At 42.4% G+C, this 26,790-nt stretch overlaps 1 protein-coding gene and 2 pseudogenes across 2 annotated transcripts in view; all 3 read right to left on the bottom strand.

Annotated features, from left to right (window-relative positions):
* Positions 1–1,422: 1,422 nt before the first annotated feature.
* The window catches only part of LOC144695067 (antiviral innate immune response effector IFIT1-like), a 32,091-nt pseudogene continuing 6,723 nt past the window's right edge, over positions 1,423–26,790 (bottom strand). Inside the window, exons 2-3 of the transcript XR_013579857.1 lie at positions 2,644–3,605; positions 1,423–1,478 (exon numbers count right to left, since the gene is read on the bottom strand). The product of XR_013579857.1 is annotated as an antiviral innate immune response effector IFIT1-like (transcript). The remainder of the gene's footprint in view (positions 1,479–2,643; positions 3,606–26,790) is intronic.
* Positions 5,198–15,774, bottom strand: LOC144694719 (interferon-induced protein with tetratricopeptide repeats 5 pseudogene; annotated as a pseudogene).
* LOC144695064 (interferon-induced protein with tetratricopeptide repeats 5-like) lies at positions 20,664–25,275 on the bottom strand. The gene is made up of 2 exons (XM_078565975.1): positions 25,101–25,275; positions 20,664–22,504 (listed from the first exon to the last, which is right to left on the bottom strand). Exons 1-2 carry the CDS (start codon positions 25,139–25,141, stop codon positions 21,016–21,018), a joined length of 1,530 nt encoding a protein of 509 aa, XP_078422101.1. The 5' UTR covers positions 25,142–25,275; the 3' UTR covers positions 20,664–21,015.

The raw sequence follows: 26,790 nt of genomic DNA, 5'->3' as shown, positions 1-26,790 counted from the left end.
TTCCGCTCTGTGTGCCTGCTCTTACTCTGTGATCCTGATCTATCCATCCCCCTGCTCTCTCTGTGTTCCTGCTCTCTCCATGCTCCTGCTCTCTCCCTGTGCTATTGCTCTCTCTATGCTCCTGCTCTCTCTCTGCTCTTACTCTCCCTCTGCTCCTGCTCTCTCTTTCCTCCTGCTCTCTCCATACTTCCAGCAGATAAACAGGAACACCACCACCTGAAGGTCCCCTCCAAGCCACTTACCATCCTGACTTGGAAATGTATCATTATTCCTTGACATTTGCTGGGCCAAATATTAGAACTCTCTCCTTAACATCACTGTGAGTCTACTTGCACCCCATGGACTGCAGCAGTTCAAGAAGGTAACTCACCACCACGCCCTCAAGCGCATTTAGGGATGGGCATTAAAAATGCTGGCCTGCCTGGTGACGCCCACGTCCTGTGAAAGAATAAAATAAAATTGCACTGTAATGATAGCAGAATTCCACCTTAATATTCTGGCCCTTCCGAGTTGCCAGCTGACCCCAATAGATCCTGGCAATTCAGACCTTTGTATCTGCAGCTTAATGTTTTAGTATTTTGAATCTATTTTAATTATTTTTATATCCTTTATCCTTCCATGCTCTATTACTTTTCCCTTCACTGAGGTGGTGACATTCTCCTTAAAACATTCTTTCCTGGGTGTTGTCCAAGCTGCTCTGTGTTAGCCAATGAGGGACACAGATGGTTTGATGAAGAGTTGGTGAAGCTGACAAGTTCGGGGACAGGGAGACTCCCAGTGACAGAGGCTGAGATCTGAATGAAAGCTCTGGACGGGAGTGCGATCATCTCTCAGCAAATCCTCAGAGCAACAGAATCAAACTGTTGATTCATTTGAAGGTTTTGCAGGGTGTACAGGGCGGTGGTGAGACCACATCTTGAACATTGTGAGCAGTTTTAGTCTCCTTATTTAAGGAAGGTTATAAAAGCATTCACGGTAGTTCAGAGGAGGTTTACTAGATTAATACCTGGAATGAGCAGGTTGTCTTATGAGCAAAGGTTAGACAGATTGGGCATGTTCCCACTGGAGTTTAGAAAAGTGAGAGGTGAATTGATTGAAGTATATAAGATCCTGAATGGTATTGACAAGGTGGACTTGGAGAGGATGTTTCCTCTTGTCAGTAAATCCAGAATCCAGATCCTGAAGATGTTGACTTATTAGTGGTACAGTCCCATAGGGACCAGACATCCTCCAATATGTTTAAAGCAGCTTCCAACACTGTACATAAAAGAAGTAAAACCTCCAGAGAAAGACTGACCTCTTCCAAGTGTGGCTTTTCCAGTAGGTCTAAATAGGACATAAGGCCTCTCCCAATGTTAGCTTCTTCCAGCACTCGAATCCTCTGGTCCTTTCCAACCATTCCTCTCTCAATCTTCCCCTAATAGGACTATGGCGATGTCAAGCAGGCCAGGTGCCATGGTTCACCCCACAAACAACAGCTGTTAAATTTATTGCCAGTGTTAAAGGTTGGTCTGAACATTCCGTACAGAGCTGATGCAGTTGACCAGACTGTGAAGATCATTGTCAGCAGTAGCACAGATCAATGACAGAAAAAAAATTGCAAATGCATTTTCCTTTTGTTGGTTATGTAATATTCAGTCTCTGATATTACAGCAAATTAACATTTCCAGCTGAAAAATCTCTAACTGCAACTAGAAGCCTTTACTTTTTGACCATTTTAATCCATTTTTCTCTACTTTAACTGTAAGCCACACAGTGGAATTTAAGCGCTCACATTGAAGAGGCTGAAAATCAGGGAGCGGCAGGCAGTTTGTTACTGAGAAATAGAGAAAACATTTCATGCGTTATTTCGGCCAACGAGTATGGGGGGAAATATCGCATTCATATAAATGGGGCAGTAATGTGCGTGGGAGCTGCACTCATGAATCTTCGTGCATTGACAAAATGATTGATTAGAATGAAAGCATTAACAGTTTATATTAAATAAGCCAGATGAGCAACTGCCAAACTTGTTCATAGATCAGGTAGATTTTTTTCGTCATTTTCACTGATTTCAAAACAGATTTCTCACAGGTAAAGAGCTTGACTCTATTGAAAAGTTTATTTTTCATGATAAACCCATTTTTGCCGTAGTAATGAAATGTATTAGGTTATCACTCTTCAATGTATCATTAATTATTTGTTATGCAAAAGAACAAAACACATTTCCATTCTATTATACCGACTCAATACATTGGTTACTGGAATACTTCGTGTTTGTAATTATGCAACACAGTTTAGCAATAATTTGAGCTGAAGTCTAATCATCAGAATTTCAAGCATCATTATGCAAGGTTCCTAACTGGAACCAAAGTGGAAATGACTACACCTTTAGCTGGGAACATCATTGTTGAGCTAGATAGAAAGACGTAAATTAATACACAAAGAGCACTTAGATATTCTTCATTGTCACAATCAATCTCTAAGGCTTTTTCAAAACATTCAATAGCTTCACACTTCTCCCCATCCAGCTGGTGCATAAATCCAAGAAGACCACCCGGAATCGATATTCTCCATTTAATGAGCAGATAGTTGCAAAATCTAGCTGTGCAATAACAAATGTTAATGGGCGAAGCTCAAATGCCTTTTCAAAATGGTACTTACATTGATTAATCAATTCAGCTTTCTGTTGAAAAGCAGGATTGCGAGAGTTTCTGCTGCGTGAATTTTTGATCAGTGACATCAGCTTGATTTTGTAACACAAACCGACTTGGTGGTACAAGAAGGCAGAGTTGGGGGTAATTTCCAATGCTTTCTTTAACAGCTCCAAAGATTTTTCCACAGCTCCTTCTCTTATCAAAAATTTTGCTGCATAACGAATCACATATGGGAGATCGGGAGACTTCTGCAATGTTTGTTCAACTAATGTGAAGGCTTCCTCCTTTTGCTTGAACTCTTGTAGTTTTAGAGCCAACAGCACCATGGCAACAGAGTCATTGGGATCAAGCTCCAGCACACGTCTCAACTGCTTCATTGATTGACTGGGATCAGTATTCTTTGGAGCACCAGAAAACTCCTCCAGACGAAGCAGGACAATTGCATAGCCAGCATTCCATTCAATGTCATCAGGATCTTCCTCCAGAGCCTTTTCAAAACATTCCTTTGCCTCGTCATAATACTTCCTGGTTGATATCAACAGTGCCCAACCCTTCTCTCCATATACTTCAGGGATCATTGCTGTATAACGAGAGGCATTGTGAAATATTTTACAAATCCTCTCCAGCTTGTCGAGGTAGGACTGAGCCTCTGTCAGCTGTCCCATGTGATAATATACCCAGGCATAGTTTCCATAGGTGATGATGCTTCTTTTTTCAAATTCATCTTCATGATTCTCCCTCAGAAATCTTTCAGCTTCCTGTAAGTTTTGAATTGCCACATCATGGTTTCCTTGCAGACAGTTTACAAAAGCGAGTTGATTGTATGACCTGGCTTGATACTTCACAGCAGTCTGTATTAAATCTTCTAATCTTTGCTTCAGATCATCCAAGTCAATGTTTTCTTTCTGTGGAGCCCACGTGAAGTGACATCGAAGCTGACTGAGTTTTGCTTTCAAGGAATCCTTCTTGCTGCAAGAAAACACAGAACAAAACCTATTTTATGCATATATCACTCTGACATTGTTAGTGTTACAATATCAGTGTTGCAATGGTGGCAAAGCCTGAATAGCTGAGTAGATGTACGGGTCAGAGCAGGTGGATTTGGAACAATTCCATTGCAGTCTGACCTGCCCCACATTCCTCAGATAGAGGGAAAAACCATTGGAATGCAGTAATGCTCTAAGAGGCCAGCAAAAATTAACAACTGGTTCATGAGTGATTGCTGAAATCTGATATCACCCCTTAATAGGAACATAGACAAGAACATGTCCCACTATTTAATTAGATAACGGCTGATCCTTATCTCAACTCCACTGACCCTTCGTTCCATAACTCTTCATGTCCCCGCCTAACAAAAGTGTATCAATCTCACTTTTGAGATTTTCAATTGAACTTCCCTGGGAATGAATGTTCTAGATTTCCATTACTCTTTGTGTAAAGAACATATGTATTAACGAGAGCTTTAAGCAACTGTAGCATAACTTGTATCCTTTGTATACTAGCCCCACTGATATAAAGGCCAATAATGCATTAACATCTCTGATTATTTATTCTATTTGTCCACCAGATTTAGCAACTGTGTACATATCACCATTGAGACAATATTCTGATGGTTCTTAGCTTCAAAACGCATAATCTCATATTTCCTCACACTGAAATCTATCTGCCACTCACTTAATCCATCAATGTCCCTTGCCGTTTTCTAATCCTATCTGCACTATTTACTGTGCCACCCATCAAAATGCCGTTAACAAGCTTGGACACATAGCCTTCTACTCCTTGATCCAAGTCATGGATATATAATTATAATGATAAGCTGAGCCTCAGCACTGATCTCTGAGGGTACCGCTAATCATTTTCTACCTATTAGAGTACACACCCATTACCCCAACTCTCTGTCTCTCACCTGCTAACCAATTAATTATCCAAGAAAGCTCCAAGACTTGCCTCAAGGTATTTCCAGATCCTGGGATCCTACATTCATTGCTTCCAAACCCTATGAATTACCCCACTCCCCATTTCTCCCAGCGTTCTGAGCTCCCAGAAACTTAAGCTTCCTCTTCTCACATGAAATTAGATTGAATTGACTATCATAAATCAGTTCCCCTTCACGCCCACACCCCCCACAAATTATGCATATCATTGTAAGACAGCATTCACTTGAAGACTCCTGAATGTGATTTTTATTAAAACGTACACCCCATTTGGACAGAAATGACGTGTGCAACTAATGGCCACACACTGCCACCCCCTGGAACTTAGCTGGGACTGCTGCATGCATTCTCACTGGGAGGGAGGGCTGTTCCCTGTTGGAGACAGAATGGGGAGAAAGGGCAGGATTTTCAATTGCTCATGGGGGAGAGAGAGGTGGTGTGCAGGTGTGCATTGAGAATCACCTGTGAGGGGTGTGACTCGAGTCTGGCGCCTCTAGAATGCAAAATGATTTTCCAAGGGAGGCTGGGGGAGTGGGGGCTGGGGGAGCAGGAAAAGCCTCCAATGTGCCCGACTGAACCTGTTTATAGATCAGGGGCGTCAATGCAGTTTTCAAAATGTGTTTAGTTTTAGTTGGGAAAGTCATTGTTGTCCTCGACGGAAAGGCGTAATTCACAAAGAACATTTAGATATTCTTCATTGTCAGGATCAAACTCCAAGGCCGTATCAAAGCATTTAATAGCTTCACATCTCTCACCATCCACCAGGTGCGAGAACCCAAGAACACCAAGGGCCTTGCTGTATCTTGGGTTCCTGCGAAGCCGTCTTGCTGATGTCATCTCCAAGTTTTCTCGACACCTTTTCTGATTTATTGAGTCATAATTGACTTTCAGTCCTTCCAGAAAATGGGTGATGGCATTTGATTCAGATTCTTTGTGATTGAGTTCAAATAAACCCGCCTGTAAACATATGTCCTGCTTACTTTCTGGACGAATACTTTCCAATTTCAGTAGATGGTTGTAGATCTCGTTTGCTTTGAGATATTCTTCATTTATTGAATAGATTTTTGCCAAATCCAGGTGGCCTAAAATAGATGTTAGTGGTCGGTTCTCAATTGTCTTTTGAAAATGGTACCTGCATTGTTTGATCAATTCAGCTTTCTGTTCAAAAGTAGGATTGTGAGGATCTTTACTGCCTTGATATTTCATCAGTGCATTTAGTTTGGTTCTGTAGCACACACCCATTTGATGGAGTAAGAAGGTAGAGTGTGGGCTAATTTCTAATCCTTTCTTCAACAGCCCCACAGCTTTTTCCGTATCTCCTTCCTTTCTGTAAAATATTGCTGCATAACGAAGCACGTAGAGAAGATCAGGGGACTTATGCAATGCTTGTTCAACTAATTTGAGTGCTTCATCTTTTTGATACAAGCTTTGCAGTTTTAGTGCCAACTGCACCATGACGAATGTGTGATCAGGATCAAGCTCCAGCACACGTCTCCACTGCTTCACAGATTCAAAAGGCTCACAACTCTGTGAGGTACAATGAAACTCCTCCAGCTGAGACAGAATAATCACATAGCCGTATTTCCATTCAATGTTTTCCGGACCTTACTCCAAAGCCTTTTTAAAACATTCCATTGCCTCTTCATAATATTGAGCATCAGTTGTCAACAGTGCCCAACCCTTCTCCCCATATACTTCAGGAATCATTGCTGTATAACGAGAGGCATCAGGAAATTGTTTACAGATCTCCTCCAGCTTGTCGAGGTAGGACTGAGCCTCTGTCAGTTGTCCCATGTGATAATATACCCAGGTATAGTTTCCATGGGTGATGATTCTTCTTTTGTCAAATTCATCTTCATGATTCTCCCTCAGAAATGTTTCAGCTTCCTGTAAGTTTTGAATTGCCACATCATGGTTTCCTTGCAGACAGTTTACAAAAGCCAGTTGGCTGTACACTGTGGCTTGATATTTCACACCAGTCTGTATTAAGTCTTCTAATCTTTTCTTCATATCATTGAGGTCAATATTTTCTTTCTGTGGAGCCCATGCGAAGAGACATTGAAGTTGATCGAGCTCCACTTTTAACAAATCTTTCTGTGTGTTACTGTAAGAGAAAAAAAAAATCAAAGTCCATCTCAGACTAATTGAAGCACTTCCTCTCCACTCCAGCAAATTTCTTCATCTAACAGCTGCTCCTGACTCCTGAACTCAATGACCAGGAAACCTCTCATGACAGAAAGATGATCTCTGCACACAGACACTCACAATGAAATGATACTTGCATTGTTTGATCAATTTAGCTTTCAGTTAAAATTACGAGGACCTTTGCTGCCTGGATAATTCATCTGTTGATTTGATTTGGTTATGTAACACTAACCTATTTGATGGTATATGAAGGTAGAATGTGGACAAATTTCTAATCCTTTCTTTGACAACTCCACAGCTTTTTCCACATCCCCTTTAGTTCTGTAAGGTTTTGCTCCATAATGAAGCACATATGGAAGATCAGGGGGCTTCTGCAAGTCTTGTTCAACTAATTCAAGTGTTTCCTCTGTTGACTGCAAAAGGACTACAAAACCTTGGCTAACTTATACTTGTGTCTTCAGTGCTGGTTTATTACTTGTTCCTGGCCAGTTAATTTTCTCACCTGGTGCACAGTATACCTCAGCCACTCCCACTCCCACTGATATTGTAGAGGAGAACTGGTTGAAGTACTCAACCTGCCTGTTGGGTTTGTCCAGTATATCTCCTCTCATTCCTGCATTCCATTCTGAAATAGGAGTCTCCCCACTAAATTGTGAGTACTAATTCTGATATGCTTCCTTCTCATATTGACAGCCCAAGTAACTCTCCACCAAACAGGATTACCATACTACTCCTTCACAGGGTCCATGTTGGCTTTGAGCCAGGTCATTCCCCATCCCAACATGTTCATAAAGCAGAAGAGAAGCCCCGTCACTCAGATATCCTCAATCTTCTAAAGGGCCATGCATTGAATTTTTTACTCATGTGACTGACCAGGAGTTGTTGGGTGTTGGTGGTGTGTCCTGAATGCACAGGAAACCTGGAAGTCAGGATTTCCTCACATGCCGTGGTTGTATATCTGAAAAGAGGGCGTGGAGTATCACTAATCGGTTTCCTGATTGACAGTGGCTTCCGGGTAGGGAAAACGGTTGGCGAATCTAAGGGACTAGAATAGTCCATGTTAGAATCGGAGAAAGAGAGTAATCGGGGTGAGGAGGTGGCCAATCACAGGGATTTGGGAGACTCAGGCAAAGAGTCTTGATTGTTGGAGAATGGGATTCCCTAAAGTCAAGATTAAGAAGGACAATTCTTGAAAACAATAGTGGCATAGTGAACATAAACACAGTTACATAGTACAAAGTCTAGATTGGTATATGGATATAGCTTTTACAGAAGCTGTGCACCATTTTCATGCTGTATCTGGACAAAACAACCCTGCCTCTTGCATTATCAACATAGGTAATCATGGTGCCTTGTGCAGACACCTTTAAATGTTCACAGAAATCTTGTGCCAACTTCATACACAAATCAGTTATAAGCTAATAGTCAATGTACTTGATTTTGCCCCACATCAGAATTTGTGAACATTTCACAATATCGAGTGGAACTGCTGAGGTTGAATTGTCTCTTTCTCTAACTTTACTGGAAAATAAGACAGTGATATAAACCGTAAGAAATCCAATATTTCATTATAATAAACATTAATCTTTAATTATATTTATGCATCTTTAAGCAAATTCAATTTTAGGACAAAATACATTTTTAAATGTAGAAGATGATTAAATTGAAAACAGTTTCAAATTACTAACTTGTTATTTAAACTACAAGGTATGCAGTTGAACTCCAGCACCATCTTTTGATGGCTGTTGATCATTATTCATTAAACAAATCTGCTTCAGAAAACATGGGTCGTAATCAGAATACCTATCCTTGCACCCTGAAGAATTGAATTTTGATGGGGGTCGTCCTCCTCACTGAGGATTTGCAATTTGACTTGTGAGATCCCAGCAGGAGTTCTTCAGGGCATTGTCCCAGGCCAAGTGTCCTGCTTCATCACTGACCGTTCCTTCATCAAAAAATCAGAAATGGGTGTGTTCCCTGATTATTGCACAGTGTTGAGTTACATTTGCAACTCCTCAGATAATGAAGCAGACCCTGCCCACATTCAGCAAGACCTGGACAACATTCTTGCTTGGAACTAATAAATGGCAATTAATGTTTGCATCACTCAAGTACCAGGCAATGATTTTTCCTGACAAGAGAGACTCCAACTATCTCTCCTTGACATTCAATGGTGTTATCATCACTGAATCTCCCACCAAGAGAATCTTTGGTGGCTATCATTGACCAGAAACTGAACTTGACCAGCCACATTAACACTGTGACTAACGAGGGCAGGTCAGAGGATGGGTTATCTTCAGCGAGTAATTTCGCTTTTGAGAATGAGGCTATGTGTCAGGAGAAAGGGGAAGATCAAACAGAAGTGTGTGAAGCCTCCAGTATTTGTGCATTCAGCCAGCTACCTATAGAAACCGAAGCTGGGAAAGCCGCTTTGAATTCTACTGTCCAAGGTATTGTGCTAACTTGCTGGATCTGTTTAAAATCTATTTTTTTAACCATTGCCTTAATGGGGGTATAACTAGAAGCCAGATTAATTAGGGGTTTTAGGAGTTATTATAGTAGTAATTTGTAGACATATGTATGTGCTTGAAATATTTGCTTCTGTTAATAAATTTTTAATTTAGTTGTTTAAAAATCACTGAAGTCTTGGTAGACTTATAACTTCTGAATTCAGGGCACACATCTTGAAATAAATACAAATTGCAAAACCATTGTGATAACATGACCAAGTTTCCCTCGTGATTTGATCCACCAGGCACACATCATCTGCCACATGTTAACAATAATACATTCCATGTTACATTCACTCCTGTCCATCTCAGTTCATGCTGTGTTCTCCATTTGATTTATTGTTCTGATTGCTTTGGTTTAAACATATTTAAGTGCTAAGAGACAACATTTTCCATTAGTAAATCCTTTCTAGATTACAATGGGCCAGAAAATTTTTTTCTCTTCAGAAAGTGCAAACGACCTGAGGGTATTGACAGAATACAAATATCAAATGCAAATTAAATTTTGTACATCCATGAAGTCCAATTGGAAACATTTTAATTTGAATTTGAATTGTTACATAATATAAAGAATGAACAGATCTGTTTCTGACCATTACCAGTCTTATTCAGCACCTCACCCTCTCTCTGTAAACAAATAATTCCAGCTTTGTGTAGGGCCCATAAGAGACCAAGGGGGCAATCTATGGGTGAAGCCAGAGGACACCACTAGAGTGTTGAATGAATACTTCACGTCCGTCTTCACCCAAGAGAATGAGGATGAAGGTATCGAACTCAGGGAGAGAGACTGCGAGGTTCTTAAGCAAATTGATATAGGGAGTGACAAGGTATTGGAGGTGTTGGCAGGCTTAAAAGTAGACAAATCTCCATGTCCGGGTGATTTATGTCCCAGACTGCTGAGGGAGGCAAGAGAGGAGATCGCAGGGGCTCTGACCCAAATTTTTAATTCCTCCCTGGCCACGGGGGCGTGCCAGAGGACTGGAGAACAGCTAATGTGGTTCTGCTATTTAAGAAGGGTTGTAGAAATAAGCCAGGGAACTACAGGCCAGTGAGTCTCACATCAGTGGTAGGGAAATTATTGGAGCAAGTTCTGCAGGAGAGTATCTATCTCCACTTGGAGAGGCAAGGTTTGATCAGGGATAGTCAGCATGGCTTTGTCAGAGGGAGGTTATGCCTACTAAATTATATTGAATTTTTTGAGGAGGTGACCAGGTGTGTAGATGAGTGTAGTGCAGTTGATGTAGTTTATATGGATTTCAGCGAAGCCTTTGACAAAGTCCCACATGGGAGACTTATAAAGAAGGCAAATGCACAAGGGATACAGGGTAATTTGATAAGGTGGATTCAAAATTGGCTTAGTTGTAGGAGGCAGAGGGTGATGACAGAAGGATGTTTTAGTGACTGGAAGCCAGTGTCCAGTGGCGTACAACAGGGATCTGTGCTGGGTCCCCTATTATTTGTCGTTTATATGAACGACATAGACAACTACATGGGGGGGTAGGATTAATAAGTTTGCGGATGACACAAGGATTGGCCGGGTGGTTAACAGTGAGGTTGAGTGTCTTGGGCTACAGGAAGATATAGACGGGATGGTCAAATGGGCAGATAAGTGGCAGATGGAATTTAACCCTGAAAAGTGTGAGGTGATACACTTTGGAAGGAGTAATTTGACAAGGAAGTATTCAATGAACGGCATGGCAGTAGGAAGTTCTGAGGAACAAAGGGACCTTGGCGTGTGTGTCCATAGATCTCTGAAGGCGGAGGGGCATGTTAGTGGGGTGGTGAAAAAGGTATATGGGACAGTTGCCTTTATCAATCGAGGCATAGGGAGGTCATGTTGGTGTTGTATAGAACCTTAGTGACGCCATAGCTGGAGTACTGTGTTCATTCTGGTCGTCACATTATAGGAAGGATGTGATTGCACTGGAGGGGGTGCAGAGGAGATTCACCAGGATGTTGCCTGGGATGAAACATTTAAGTTATGACGAGAGGTTGGATAGACTTGGGTTGTTTTTGTTGGAGCAGGGAAGACTGAGGGGCGACCTGATCGAGGTGTTACAAGATTATAAGGGTCATGGACAGGGTGGATAGGGAGAAGCTGTTCCCCTTAGTTAAAGGGCCAGTCACAAGGGGGCATAAGTTCAAGGTGAGGGGCAGGAGGTTTAGGGGGGATGTGAGGAAAAACTTTTTTACCCAGAGGGTGGTGACGGTCTGGAATGCTCTGCCTGGGAGGGTGGTGGAGGCGGGCTGCCTCACATCCTTTAAAAAGTACCTGGATGAGCACTTGGCACGTCATAACATTCAAGGCCATGGACCAAGTGCTGGGAAATGGGATTAGGTAGGTAGGTCAGGTGTTTCTCACGTGTCGGTGTAGACTCGACGGGCCGAAGGGCCTCTTCTGCACTGTGTGATTCTGTGGCGAGTTTTAAATGCTTTGTAGAGTATGCTAATTACTTTCTTATAAACAACTCCTTGTTCAATCTTCCACAAGCAAATTTCAATACTAAAAAAATCCCAGTTATCTTTACTTTATAATGCTGATCAGATGGAAAATGTGTTCCTTTCTCAGCTTCAAGTCTGCTTGGAATGGTGAGCTGATCAAGAAGAATATTTGGTTTGTTGTTTATCAGTTCATTTATCAGCCCCGTGATGTATCGTTTGAGGTCATTTCCTGAATGTGAATCGAAACTAAACTGAGGAGATGAAACTCCAAAATGAAAACCTATCCAGGAAAGCGTGATGCCCACACAGTGCCCATTGTGTTAACTCTGTGGAGCCTATCCTTTAACCAAAAGGAAAACATCACTTGGTTCAACAGCCAAACTTTTTTGTTGATCACAGCTCTGCCTCCTCTGACAGTCACCTTGAGTTGTTTTTTGAACACACTAATACTATTTGCTTCAATGGAGAGCTCTCTGATGCTGCCCTGTGATATCATCCCACTCATGCTTGAGGCGGACTGCTCCATTGTGTCTGCTGGCACTCTCTCAGTATGTTCAGAAAGCCTCTCAGTATATTATACATTCTCTGCTGTTCCTCAATAGGTTGCTGTTACATTGATAGCTCCAGGGTTACTTGGTGACTTGGAGACAGCTTCCCAATGAGTCTTTAACTACAGCGGTTTTAACTTCCCATCCCCTCCCAAACCCATGGGCTCCTCCAAATTAAAATTCCTCTTTTGTGCCTGCAGCTATGAGGTTTTATTAATTTGAACCAATTTTATGCCATTTAGCCTTCCTCCACCTTCCACGTTTTCCTTCACTGAGGGAATGGCAATCTTTAGAACACACCTGGGTATTGTTCAACCTGCCCTGTGTTGACCATCGAGGCACTAAGAGGAGCTGGTGAACCTGCCTTTTAATCATATTATTTGCTTCCAATTAAAATACAAGATGCTGAAAATACTCAGCAGCTCAGGCAGCATCTGTGGGGAGAGAAACAGAGCTAACATTGTAAGCCAGTGATATTTTGTTAGAGCTGGAAGAAGTTAGAGATATATCAGTGTTTGAGCAAGGATGGCAACAGAGAAAGGGGGAGGGAAAGTCAAAAAGGAAAGATCTGTGGAAGACAGCAGAGATTAAATAACAAATGTGATGGTGGTGGAAGACAAAAGGAGGGATATGGTAATGATGATGTGAAAATGAGAATAGCGGAATCATGTGTTGGAAGCAGTTCAAAGGAGGTTTACCAGACTAATATTTGGAATGGGCGGGTTGTCTTATGAGGAAAGGTTGGACAGACTAGGCTTGTGTCCACTGGAGTTTAGAAGAGTAAGAGATGACTTGAATGAAACATATAAGATCCTGAGAGGACTTGACAGGGTGGATGTGGGAGAATCTAGAACTTGGCATCACCGTTTAAAAATAAGGGGTCACCCATTTAAAATGGAGATGAGGTGAAATTTTTTCTCTCAGAGGGTCCTGAATCTTTGGAACTCTCTTCCTGAAAAGGTGGTGGAAGCAGAGTCTTTGAATATTTTTAAGGCAAAAGTGGATAGATTCTTGGTAAGCAAGGGGGTGATAGGTTATTGGCCGTAGGCGGGATGCAGATTTGAGGTTACTATTAGATCAGCCTTGATCTTATTAAATTGCAGAGCAGGCTTGAGGGGCCGAATGGCCTTGTTTGTATGTTCATATGAATGTGGATGTTGGTAGGTGGTAGGGTGAGAGGTGAGGACAAGGGGGACACAATCGTGCTTCTGTCTGGGAAGGAAAGGGTGAGAGCAAACGTGAAGGAAAAAGAACAAATATGGTTGTCAAGCATGGCGGTGAGTTGAGAATAAAGCACCTCAGGAACATTAATATGGAAGGTGGGATCACCAGAATAGATGTAAAGGAGATGGAGAAACTGGGAGAATATGGAATAGAATCCTTATAGGAAGTGGTGTTGGAGGAAATGTAGTCAAGGAAGCTGAGGGAGTCAGTGGGCTTATAGTGAATATTGGTTGACAACTGGCTTAGATTTTAGATTTTATTCTAATAAGATATATGTAACCTGTAAAGTAGGAAAATGGTCAAGTCACCATTTTATACTGACATTTGAATAGAAACAAAGCCATTTTGATGTTGCCAACCTTTTAACAAACTAATCTAATATAGTACTGGGAGATAGTCACTGAATAGCAGCAGATGATTTCATTAGGAGGAAATGTAGAGTAAAGGTTTAACTCTAATGTGACTCTAATAATAGCTACTGCGCATGTACCCAAGGAGGTTTCAGGGTCCTTTGTTCATGCAGACTGATCATCTCCATTGGCCAGAGCCTGGCCTTCGAAATGTAAATGGTTTTTGTACAACTCCTTGGGATTTGATCTCTGCAGTCACAGGGGCATTAGCACCTCTTTTGAGGTTGCTGCTGTTCTGAAGGCCAAAGATTCCTTCCATTTTTAAACACACCACCGGGTCCCCCATTGGACCTGGCGCCCAATGTGTTCCCACCCCCGTGCATGGAAAACACATTCGGCAGTCGCGTTTCACGCTGGGTGGGCCCTAATTAGCCACCCAGCACAAGGTCGTGTTCACAGCGCAAACTCGGCCTGGAGCGGGTGTTACATCCGCTTCTGGCCACACCGACTTCAGGCGCACCCCGAGGGTAGAATTCAGGCCATGGTGTGGATTAGAGACCAGCAGTGACTAGGTAGTGCAGAAGAAAAGTTATAACAACTGAGCTCATATCTGGTCCGGACAAAAGCAGGTATTGTCTGAAGAAAAAGGAATAGCTTGATTTCAATGAAGAGAACACCATTAGCAGAATGAGCTGCGTACCCAGAGCCCAGGAGAACCCCACGCCAACTAACCCACCAATGAGGGAAACAAGGAGTGACAACCCTCAGGGAAGGACTTCGGAAAGCTAGATCCTCAACAACCTCCAAAAGAACTCTGCACATGTTCAGGAAGTTGTTAAGAAGACTATCTCTTTAAAATCAAAGACTTTGGGGGAGGTGTAGGAGGATGTATGTATAATAATCTCGGAGTAAAGACTTGGGGGGAGATGTAGAGCAAAGGATTAACTCTAACACCACTCTAATAACAGCTACTGGGCATGTGCGGAAGGAGATATGTCATACTGATGTCACTCAGAGAGATAAGTGTGAGAAGAGTTGAAGAGGGGGACTGTCACTCTGTCTTTATGCGCTGTAACTTTGTATATAGTTAATTATGTCAATAAATGTACTTCGAAGGAAAGGCCTTTGTCTCCTGCCAGATCTCCTCTTAGAGTAAGACACCCAGGATAGAACTTCAACATTGAGATTGTATAGCTTCTAGCTTGAAAATGAACAGCAGAGGGAGGACAGGCTGTGCTGCTAATCCAACACCCGTGGATACTAGAGGAGTTTTCTCATACATGAGACATTAAACCAAGGGCCTGGTGGATGTAAATGGTCCCATAGCACTATTTCGGTGAAGAGCAGGTCCAGGCCAAGAATAAAGGTTGGCACTAAAGATAAACAGTCTTCATTTGAAAATGATTCCCACATGGAAGACATGGGTATCTTTCATCTTTAACCCGTTGCCCAACATCTTTTCCCCAATAGGCCACTTGTGCCACACTTAAATGCCTTCTTCTGGAAGTGTATGACCCCCACCCACGCCCACCCCACCCAGCTGCCACATGAGCTCCAGTGCTAAAGTCCCATTGAATCCTCATTAACCTGGGCACTTAAGCCAGTTTCCATAGTTTAAACTCAAGGAATCTTTTGTCTTAACAAATTCTTGATCAGCAGAATGCTACCCATCCCTCAGGCAGCATGTTTCTGATCTGTCATATCAAATTGAGTTCTAATACAAAACTGCTCAACCACAAATAAGGGAATTGACACATGATAGAATTGAACTCTTGCTCTGTAGAGTGCAGATAGTAGCTATAACAGTGAACACTACCATTCACATACAATCTGTGATTTAATTGGCACTATTCTGATGATTCCATTGCAGGGAATCTATTACTGGAAGGAATCAAAAGTTTCAATGAATCTCACTTTGGCTGGAATTTTCCAATCCCATTGGCGTTGGGTGTCAATGTGACGAGAAGGCCGAAAATTGGTTTCATGCTGCCGTGAAATCAGCTTGTAATCATCCGCTCCACCCGTTAATGGCGGGCTGTGTTTCCCACCGCTGCACATTGGTAACCTAATTTCAATGCTTTAGCATCTCACTATAAGCCCTGCTCGCTGGGTACATCCTCCCATGCTGCATCATCTGGGCAAACTGTACAGAAGTGTCGTGCACTTGTGAGCTGCACTTCGCTTGGGACTTTGAGCCCTCCTGGTAATATATTCCCTGCTGCTGATGAGAAAAACATGTTATAAAATGTGAAATAATAATTACTTCCCAAATAGAGGAATTTGTAATAAAATTGGACAAATGTGCCTTCTGTTTTATTCAACATATTAAAAGAAAATCCAATCGCTGCCCTCATTAAAAAAACCCAAACCACTGGAAAATGTGTCAAGTTGTCAAAAATATTTTGGAGTTCTCATCTTTTGCATCAGGTTTTGAAAGTTTTAGTGAGTTTTTACTAATTATCTCAGTTTGTCAAGCATGGGGAGTTCATGTGGTTGGCTGTTGAAGGACAGGTTTGAACATTGTTTGCCTACATTGCTTCAGGCAGCGCTGGCGGTCATCAGTGCCAGGCTTCGCTGACAGCACCACATCACTTTTGGGGGGGGCTCACAGGCAGGTCCCTACCTACCAGACCAATCGTAAGGTCGGGGTGGCTTTTCAACGGCCGCAGTGCTAGGGCTTGCTTGGGGAAGGGGGTGAAGTGGCTTCAGGCAAGGGAAGAGGCAGCAGGATGAGGGCTGTGCTAGGGAAGGTGGGGGGGGCGGTGGTAGCCTAGAATGTTAGGGCACAAGTTGATCTGTGCAAGTGGCCTCAAGATGGTGAGGGTTGAGGAGGCAGTCTCCAGAGGAGATGAGGCCAGATGGAGATGTGAAGGTGTGTGAGAGAATGAGTGGTCCCTTGAGCTGGCAGTGAGTGAGATACCAGTGAATGTGTGATGACCTTTTGAGTGTGTGAGCTTAAGAGTGATGAGATGGTTGCCTTACCTTGGCTGAACAGGTGAGATCATTCATCTTCTTTCTGCATTGGATGGCCAACCTCTTCTGGGCAGTGTTGGCACTGACCACCAGTTCCACCACCTCCCAAGATGGAGTGGTGAGATTGCTGGAACTCCGGTGTCCAGAGCGGGGGTGGAGGACATCACGGCAGACCTCCAAAAGGCATTCCAGTGACAGGTCACTGAACTCTTCTTGGCTTTCAGGGCCATGTTTTCACTGATGCAGTCCTGGGCTGCAAGCATTGAGAAATGTGTGCACAGCTGCGGTTTAGATTTGGCAGCTGGAGTGAGGAAACAGTGAGGTAACAGTGTGGAGGGTGATTGAGAGGTCAGCAAGACAACGTGTTTCCTGTTTCTGCATAATTAATGAGGTGGGATGCGGACGATACAGCACAAAAAACCATCCATTGTGGCCGGAGGGTAAAACGTCATTTTTCACGCACACCAAAGCACTTAAGAACATAAGAAATAGGACCAGGAGTAGGTCATTTGGCCCCTCAAGACTGCCCAGCCATTCAAAAAGGTCATGGCTGATCTGCCCCAGGTCTCAACTCCTCTTTCGTGCCAACTCACCAATAATTCAAAAATCTATCTACCTCTTCTTTAAACACTTTGTGATCTAGCCTCCACAATTCTCTGGGGAACAGAATTCCAGACATTCACTACCCTCTGAGAGAAGAAATTCCTTCGCATCTCAGTTTAAAATTAATGTCCCCTAATTCTGTAACTATGTCCCATAGTTCGAGATTCCCCCACTAATGGAAACATCTTCTCAACATATACCCTGTCAAGCCCCCATAGAATCTTGTACGTTTCAATAAGATCACCCCTCATTCTTCTAAACTCTAATGAATAAAACCTATCCTGTTTAGCTGTTCTTGATAAGTCAACTCCTTCATCCCAGGAATCAGCTTAGTGAACAGTCTCCAATGCCAATATATCCTTTCTTAAACTGTACACAGTACTCCAGGCCTCACCAACACCCTATACCACCCACAGTTGTAACAAGACTTCCTTATTTTTAAACTCCAACCCTCTAGCAATACAGGCCAAAATTCCATTTGCTTCTTAATTACTTGCTGCACCTGCATGCCAACTTTCTGTGTTTCATGCATAAGAACACCCAGATCCCTCTGTACTGCACTTTTTTGGAGTCTCTCTCCATTTAAATAATAGTCTGCCTTTTGATTCTTCCTACCAAAGTGCATGACCTCACACTTTCCGACATTAAACTCCATCTGCCAAGTTTTTGCCCATTCCCTCAATGTTTCTATATTCCCTTGCAGATTCCTTACATCTTCATCACAACATGACTTCCTACCTATTTTTGCATCGTCAGCAAATTTGGATACATTACACTCTGCCCCCTCCTCCAAGTCATTAATATAGATAGTAAATAATTGAGGCCCTTGTGGCACTCCATTAGTTATGTTTTTCCAACCTGAAAAAGACTCATTAATCCCGACTCTCTGTCTTCTGTGTGTTAACGAATTCTTGCTTAATAATGGACTCTAGCATTTTGCCAACGACAGATGTTAGGCTGACTGGGCTATAGTTTCCTGTTATTTGTCTCCCTCCCTTCTTGAACAGGGGCGTCATATTAGCAGTTTTCCAATCCGCTGGGACCCTCCCGGAATCCAGTGAGTTCTGGAATATTTTGACCAATTCCTCCACTATCTCTGCAGCCACTTCGCTTAGTGCAATTCTGGAATGATTTTGCCAATTGCCTTTAAAAAATTATCAAAGAGACAAATGGAGATTGGAAACCATCCTCATTGGCAGAGAAGAATTGCAGTCTGAGTTCCAGGAGGCAAACATTATCGACATGTGTGACTTCTGTTGATAGAATCTGTGTTTGTATTGATAAAGTTTTAATTACTATTCACCTCGCTTTATGTCCACTTAGCTTTCATCTCTTTACAGTGTCTACCTTTAGCCGAGATCTCAATCTCCAAATTGCCAATCTCAAAATGGAATTTGTAACTTGTGCCCAAGTTGCGATGCGTTGACCTGAATGAAACGTGTGAAATGTCGTTCATAAAAATGTTTTGTTTTTGTTTATTCATGGGATTTTGGTGTCGCTGGCTAGGCCAGCAATTATTGCCCATCCCTAGTTGCCCTTGAGAAGGTGGTGGTGAGCTGCCTTCTTGAACTGCTGCAGTCCATGTGGTGTAGGTACACCCACAGTGCTGTTAGGGTGGGAATTCCAGGATTTTGACCCAGCGACAGTGAGGAACGGTGATATATTTCCAAGTCAGGATGGTGTGTGGCTTGGGGAGGATTTGCCAAGTGGTGGTGCTTCCATTTATCTGCTCCATTCTGATGGTGCTTGATGGTGCTGATTTTAAATCTACCCACTTGCTGGAAACTGGGCTAAACTGCTCACCCAAAGTGGGCGGGGTCGTCGTTAACAAATGCAGCCTGGGGGTCTGGTGACATCATTGGGCCTTGACTGCACTGCCAGCTCTGTCCTGGACCTGGACCCGGTATGTACAGAAACCAGTGAGTTTCCAAATCCCCTCACCACTCACCCAAAACCCATCTGGAGTTAAAATAATTCCTTATCCTTCTGGATGGGAGAAGTTGTGGGTTTGGAATATGTTGTCGAAGCAGCCTTGGTGAATTCCTGCAGTGCATCTTGTAGATGGTACACACTGCTGCTACTGTGCATCGGTGGTACAGTGAGTGAATGTTTGTGATTTGAGTACCAATCAAGTGGGCTGCTTTGTCCTGGACGTTGTCAAGCTTCATGAGTGTTGTGGGGCCTGCATTCATCTAGACCATAAACATTACTGACTGTCAGAAATTAGCGTGCAGATCTTATCCCCATCATATTCTGTACCACACAAACCATTTTCATTCCCTGAAATCAGCATCACAGAAAAAATCTTAGCCATGGATTCATTTTATTGGTTATTTTCTATTCAGTCTCTGATTATACAATTACAATTGAAACCTCTGTTTAGAGAATTGGTACCTGTAGCTATTACATTTTATTCTTTTTCACTGAATTTAATCATTTTTTATATCCTTTATCCTTCCCCTGTTCACTGCATTTCCCTTCACGAGATGGTGACAGCCTGTAGAAAATGGTCTTTTCTGCGTGTTGTCCAAGCTGCCCTGTGTTGGCCAATGAGGGACTCGGATGGTTTGATGAAGAGTTGGTGAAGCTGACAAGTTACAGGACAGGGAGACACCCAGTGATAGAGGCTGAGATCTGAATGAAAGCTCTGGGTGGGAGTCCGATCATTTCTCAGCAAATCCTCAAAGCAACAGAATCAAGTTGGTGATTTATTTGAAGGGTCTGCAGTAATTGTTGCCCCTTTCTCAGCTGTCACATATGGAAAGCATTTAACCCAATGGGAACTTTTCTGTGAAGAGGCAGCAAGTGAAAGATAGGGTGGCAGACTGGTTTTATTATACCCTCTACAGGCTGCATTGGACATTGTTATCACCAAAAATGAGTATAAGTCATATGGTCAAAGTGCACTGAAGCTTATCCTAACTCCAGCTATAATGTTTTCCAACTAAAATCATTAACCGGATGATGATCCAAACAAAACACATTTTTCATCTATATTTGGACACCAGTTTACATATTTCTACCCAGTTATCTAGGTTACGTTAGAACTTAATGGTGCTGATTTTAAATCTACCCACTTGCTGGAAACTGGGCTAAACTGCTCACCCAAAGTGGGCGGGGTCCTCATTAACATATGCAGACTGGGGGTCTGGTGACATCATCGGGCCCCGACTGCACTGCCAGCTCTGTCCTGGACCTGGACCCGGTATGTACAGAAAACAGTGAGTTTCCAAATCCCCTCACCACTCACCCAAAACCCATCTGGAGGTAAAATCAGGCCCATGTTAAGTTTATTATTGACTTACACTAGTTCGTACAATTCATAAAGAATTATTGTGGCTCTGTCCACTTAGCTCAATTATCTCTAAATCCCCAAATCCTATCTCATTTTGTTTCTTTTCCCGCTCAGCAAAAGCTCTTATGATACAGAAATAAATGCTATTTGATGAGTTCACCAGTATGGTTAATATTCCTGAATGAAGCACAAGGATTTAGAATAATTACAATAAGATAATGGTTTGAAAATTAAGCAAACATGAGTGAAATGCTCATTTGAATGAAGTTGCCAATAGAATATAAATGAAAATGTGCCCGACTGAACCTGTTTATAGATCAGGGTCGTTAATGCAGTTTTCAAAATGTGTTTAGTTTTAGTTGGGAAAGTCATTGTTGTCCTCGATGGAAAGGCGTAATTCACAAAGAGCACTTAGATATTCTTCATTGTCAGGATCAAACTCCAAGGCCATTTCAAAGCATTTAATAGCTTCACATCTCTCACCATCCAGCTGGTGCAGGAACCCAAAAACACCAAGGGCCTTGCTTTCTCTTGGGTTCCTGCGAAGCCGTCTTGCAGCTATCATCTCCAAGTTTTCTCGACACCTTTTCTGATGTATTGAGTCATAATTGACTTTCATTCCTTCCAGAAAATGGGTGATGGCATTTGATTCAGATTGTTTGTGATTGAGTTCAAATAAACCCGCCTGTAAACATATTGCCTGCTTATTTTCTGGACGAATGCCTTCCAATTTCAGTAGATGGTTGTAGATCTCCTTTGCTTTGAGATATTCTTCATTTAATAAACATATTCCTGCAAAATCCAATTGGGGTTTAATAGATGTTAATGGTCGCTTCTCAAAAGCCTTTTGAAAATGATACTTGCATTGGTTGATCAATTCAGCTTTCTGTTGAAAAGCAGGATTGCGAGGATCTTTACTGCCTCGATATTTCATCAGTGGATTCAGTTTGGTTCTGTAGCACATACCTATTTGATGGTGTAAGAAGATAGAATGTGGAGTTATTTCTAATCCTTTCTTCAGCATCTCCACAGCTTTTTCCACATCTCCTTTCCTTCTGTAAAATTTTGCTGCATAACGAAGCACGTACGGAAGATCAGGGGACTGATGCAATGCTTGTTTGACTAATTCAAGTGCTTCCTCCATTTTATTGAACTGTTGTAGTTTTAGAGCCAACAGCACCATGGCTACAGTGTGATCTGGATCAAGCTCCAGCACACGCCTCAACTGTTTTATTGATTCACTGGGCCCTTGACTCTCTGGAGTACCAGGAAACCATTCCAGGCGAAACAGAACAGTCGCATAACCAATATTCCAGTCAATGTTCTCCGGATCTTCCTCCAGGGCCTTTTTAAAACATTCCATTGCCTCTTCATAATATTGAGCAGCAGTTGACAACAGTGCCCAACCCTTCTCCCCACATACTTCAGGAATCTTTGCTGTATAAGAGGCATCAGGAAATTGTTTACAGATCTCCTCCAGCTTGTCGAGGTAGGACTGAGCCTCTGTTAGTTGTCCCATGTGATAATATACCCAGGCATAGTTTCCATAGGTGATGATGCTTCTTTTTTCAAATTCATCTTCATGATTCTCCCTCAGAAATCTTTCAGCTTCCTGTAGGTTTTGAATGGCCTCTTCATGGTTTCCTTGCAGACAGTTTACAAAAGCAAGTTGGTTGTAAGACCTGGCTTGATATGGCATATCAAGCTGTATTGAATCTTCTAATCTTTGCTTCATATCATCCAAGTCAATGTTTTCTTTCTGTGGCCCCCACGTGAAGTGACATTGAAGCCAATCGAGCTTCACTTTCAACGAATCCTTCTGTACGTTACTGCACACAGACATGCTAAAGGAAAAGGTTATGATTACAAAACTTTTGGTCTGTTTATTCTTGGTTGCCATGCTGGCTATTGTATTAGATCCTGGCCAAGTAGTCACTACATAGTAACGCTACAACCACCTCCACTCCTAATGAACAGGAGCACTAATTGAAATACTCAATCTGTTTGGTGCATTTATACAATACATCTCAGTGTTATTCTTGCATTCCATTATGAAATAGGAGACTCCTCACTCAATTGTGAGCACTAATTCTAAAACACCCCCTTCTCATTTCCAGTCAGATGAGGAATCTAAAGATCAGGAAGTCTGCTTTGCAGTCAGCAGGGGGCAGATCAGGTTTGTGGGCTGAGTGGTGGAGGGTGTGGAGGGTGGTTGAATCCAGAAAGGGAGGAAATTTAGGACAAGAGGCTTGATTATTTGGAAAAGTGTTACCGCAAAGCAAGATTAACTTAGCGATGAAAGACAACTTATTAACACAATACAGAGACTCCTTGAATTTAAGTACAAGCAGGCAGTTCAAAGTGTAGATTGGTGTATGTATATAGTTTGTGCAGAAGCTGTGTGCCATTTATATGCTATATTTGGTCAAAAAGATCATTGTTCCTCCTTCGTGGGTAGGGGTGTCTTGTGTTCATGAGAGACATGCCTCCCAAGATGGTATCTCCCCTTTTGTCCCTCCCCAGACCCCCAAAGGCTGACGCCTTGCCACTCCTCCCTAGGGTGCCCCATCCCTCTACGCCCAAAAAGCCTGGAATCACCTCACTCCAGAATACAGATGGGCCAGCAGCTCCCCAAAGAGTCAAAGACTCACTTTCATCTTGTTAAGTCCACCCGCTGTGTAATTGCGCTGAGGGGCTGCCTTTTTTAAAGTCGGTCATTTTGTGACTGACTTTTCTATTGGGTGGGTGGGGAAATGGGTGGGGGGAGGGCAAGAAACACTGCCCCCATAAAATCCAGCCCACAAGAGCAGGTGGCAAGTAACTTGCCTGTTGATTCTCCAAAGTCCATCTCCAAGGCACAGGTCAGGAGCGTGATGGAATACTCTCAACTTGTCTAGATAAGTGCAGCACTAACAACACTAAAGAAACTCAAAACATCCAGGACAAAGCAGCCCACTTGATTGCAAACCAACTAGCCCCCACCCAACCCCTTCTGCATCCACCACTTTAAACATTCAGTCATTCCACACCCAGGACACAGTGGCAGCAGTGTGTACCACCTACTAGATGCACCACAGCAACTCGCCAAGGCTCCTTTGACAGCACCTTCTAAACCTATACCTCTACCATTTAAAAGGACATGGGTAACAGGGTACATGAGAACATAACCACCTGCATGTGGCCTTTGAAGTCACAAACCATCCTGACTTGGAACTATATCGTTTTCCTGAATTGTCGCTGGGTCAAAATCCCAAAGTCTTTATCTTGCCTTAAGTCACGGCACTGGGGGTGAACCTGCACCAGTTGGAGGAGCAGCTCAAGAGGCAGGTCACCACTACTGATGTCCATATGCCAAAAGTCACAAATGTGTTGTACAGCATTTCCCCCTTAAGTTAACTGAGTGAAGTGGGAAAGGACTCTGGAGGGAGGGATAGAGGAAATAGTCGCTGAATGCTGCAGGACCAAGTAAGCCCACCACAAGCTGAGGCAGTGGGTGGGACCTCGGTGGGTTGTGGAGTGTCAGTTTGGGGATGGTTGATTGGAGTGGGGGAAGGGGGGGGGGCAGGGAACTGCCACATTCCCCACAAACTACATTTCAAAATAATTCATTGATTGTGAGACACTTTGGGACATTCCTGTGAGGTGTGATAAGGTGTTACATTGACACAAATTCTTTCTTGCTTCCTTCCTGTTCAATTCCCGTAGACTCACTTCATCCCCCAGCCATCCCAGCTCATTCTCTGCTCCAACTGCCTCTTGTTCATGTAAACACTCTTCTCCCTTCCCCCCTCAATCCTCGCTCCCTTTTTTACCCCCTCACCCAGTTCATCGTGGCTTTCTGCTTTTATTTCAAACTATCAGACCTGTCTTTTCATCTTCCCTACACTCATTCTCAATTTCAGCACACACTCTTCCTTCTCCTACCCACTTTAAGCTGGAACTATTCCGCTATATTCCATACTACATTCGCCCCTGTCCATCCTGGTTCATGCTATACTCTCCCTTTGATTTATATTTCTAATTGCTTTCGTTTATACATATGTAAATGCTGAAAATCCCCATTTTACATGAGTAAAACTCACAGATTGCCAATGGAACACAGCTTCACTTCTTGAAAGTCTACATATAACCTGAGGATGTTGACTGGATGCAATTATAAAAATAAAAATTTAACTTTATATGCTTAATGAAGTCTGATTGGACAGTAAGTTTAATTTTAATTTGAACTATTAACCAATATAAATTTTTTAAAGATCTGCCTACTGCCTGGTTTTCTGACGATCACCAGTCTTGGTCAGCACCATACCCTCCTCACTGTGAACCAACTCTACACATTTTCACTGCTTTGAAATGTACGCTAGTTTTTTCCTGAAAAACAAGCTCCTTGTTCAATAGTCTACACGCAAATTTCAATACTAAAGAAATTCCAATGATCTTTACCTCATATTTCTGATCAGGTGGAAAATGTCTTGGATTCTCATTTCAACTTCAACTTGACTTGTAATGGTAAGCTGATCGCGAAGAGTGTTTGGTGTGTTACATTTTACAGCTATTTATCAACTCCGTCATTAATTGCTTTAAGATGATTTCATGAATGTGAATCAGAACAAAAACCTTTGCAGTGAAACCAAGGTTTCCACCCAGAAATGAAAATGAAACTGAAAATCAATGTTTCTATTTATAGACACCAACTTAGCAAAGAACTCCATGGAGCCAATGAAGATCATGGGCAAATGGCCCAAACTTTTTTGTTGACTTCAACCGTGCCTCTTCAGTCAGCCACTTCCAAAATTGTCTTTTGAACACAATTATTCGATTTGCTTCAATGGAGAGTATTTGTAGCCCTGGTTGATGCATCCTCTAACACTCTCAGAACCTTCACTCGCATCTTTCCCTTTCATATTCTCTCTCACAATCTGGATCTGAGAGGTATACTCACTTCTGAAAAGCAAAAGCTTTAAAAATTCACCCATTTCTTACCTCAAAACCACTATTCTAACTGATATTGCTTGACACAAGAGCTGCAACAAGTCTACAAGGACATTTCACTTGAAGGAGCAATGTACCTCCTTATCTTATCATGGGATGCATGCATGCAATATGCATTCATATTGGGGAAAGTGTACACACCATTCACAGGTCCTCAACACTATGAGATATACAATCAGAGAGAAAGAAATGGAGCTGTGGGAGAAGGGGAAGATCCTGAGCACACATGAAGAGGAGATCCCTTATACCCTGTGCAGGTGACTGGAGAATCTGTGCAAAAGGTTGAAATGGAACTGCAAAGACAACAGAAGGCTAGTAAAAGATGGGAAATGTTAAGCATAGGTAACCTCAGCTTTATGTCCTTTCTCAAAGAATCATCACACACTCAGCAATTATTACTCCAAGGGGAATGTCACCAGGCATGAGGTTAAATAAAAGCAAAATACTGCGGATGCTGGAAATCGGAAACAAAAACAAAAATAGCTGGAAAAACTCAGCAGGTATCACCACCATCAACACCCCTTTGTCCTTTTGTCTATATCATCTTTGGCAATCTCTTCTTTGCCTCCACCTATCACTGGCCCTCTATCCAGCTCTAACTGTCCCACCCCCCTCAACCAGCTTATATTTCATCTCATTTCTACTTTTCTTTAGTTCTGATGAAGAGTTATACGGTCTCGAAACGTTAACTGTATTCCTCTCTACAGTTGCTGTCAGACATGCCGAGTTTTTCCAGCTATTTTTGTTTTTGTATCAGGTTAAATAAGCTCTGCTTTGTTTAAAATCCCAGGGAATGTCTTCAGGCAAGAAGCTAATCATGATAATAACAAGCCGGGAAATTCTATTAGGGTACTTGTGGTAAAGTGGAGTGCTATATGCCTTTAAGAGAATGTAGTTAGTTGACCATGTGACTGTATTGACCAATCGCTACACAGTGCAGGTACTTGGGTAAGTGTAAGTCTAGAGCTGGAGGTGATTGAAGGAGCACACATGGTGTTCATGCTCTGTTCTTAGTTCCAATAAACCACCAGTGTTTGTTCAGTTAATCGGTCTCTCTGCCTGTGTTGTTTCAAGCACCAACTAATGTGTTAATATCAGGGGTACAGCTAGTATTCGCCGGACAAAACAAACCTGAAAAACC

The sequence above is a fragment of the Cetorhinus maximus genome, chromosome 20 (assembly GCF_964194155.1).
Source record: "Cetorhinus maximus chromosome 20, sCetMax3.hap1.1, whole genome shotgun sequence".
Lineage (NCBI taxonomy): Eukaryota > Metazoa > Chordata > Chondrichthyes > Lamniformes > Cetorhinidae > Cetorhinus > Cetorhinus maximus.
The sequence above is the reverse complement of the archived record's forward strand: the minus strand, read 5'-3'. Positions and strand labels throughout refer to the sequence as shown.

What these genes read in the sequence shown, in the direction of transcription:
- LOC144695064 (XM_078565975.1), bottom strand. Translation starts at nt 25,141, where the DNA reads ATGAGAATCCAAGACATTTTCCACCTGATCAGAAATATGAG. An exon ending in CACCTGATCAGAAATATGAG is followed by an intron (nt 22,505 to 25,100) that starts GTAAAGATCATT and finishes CTTTTCCTTTAG; the next exon opens with CATGTCTGTGTGCAGTAACG.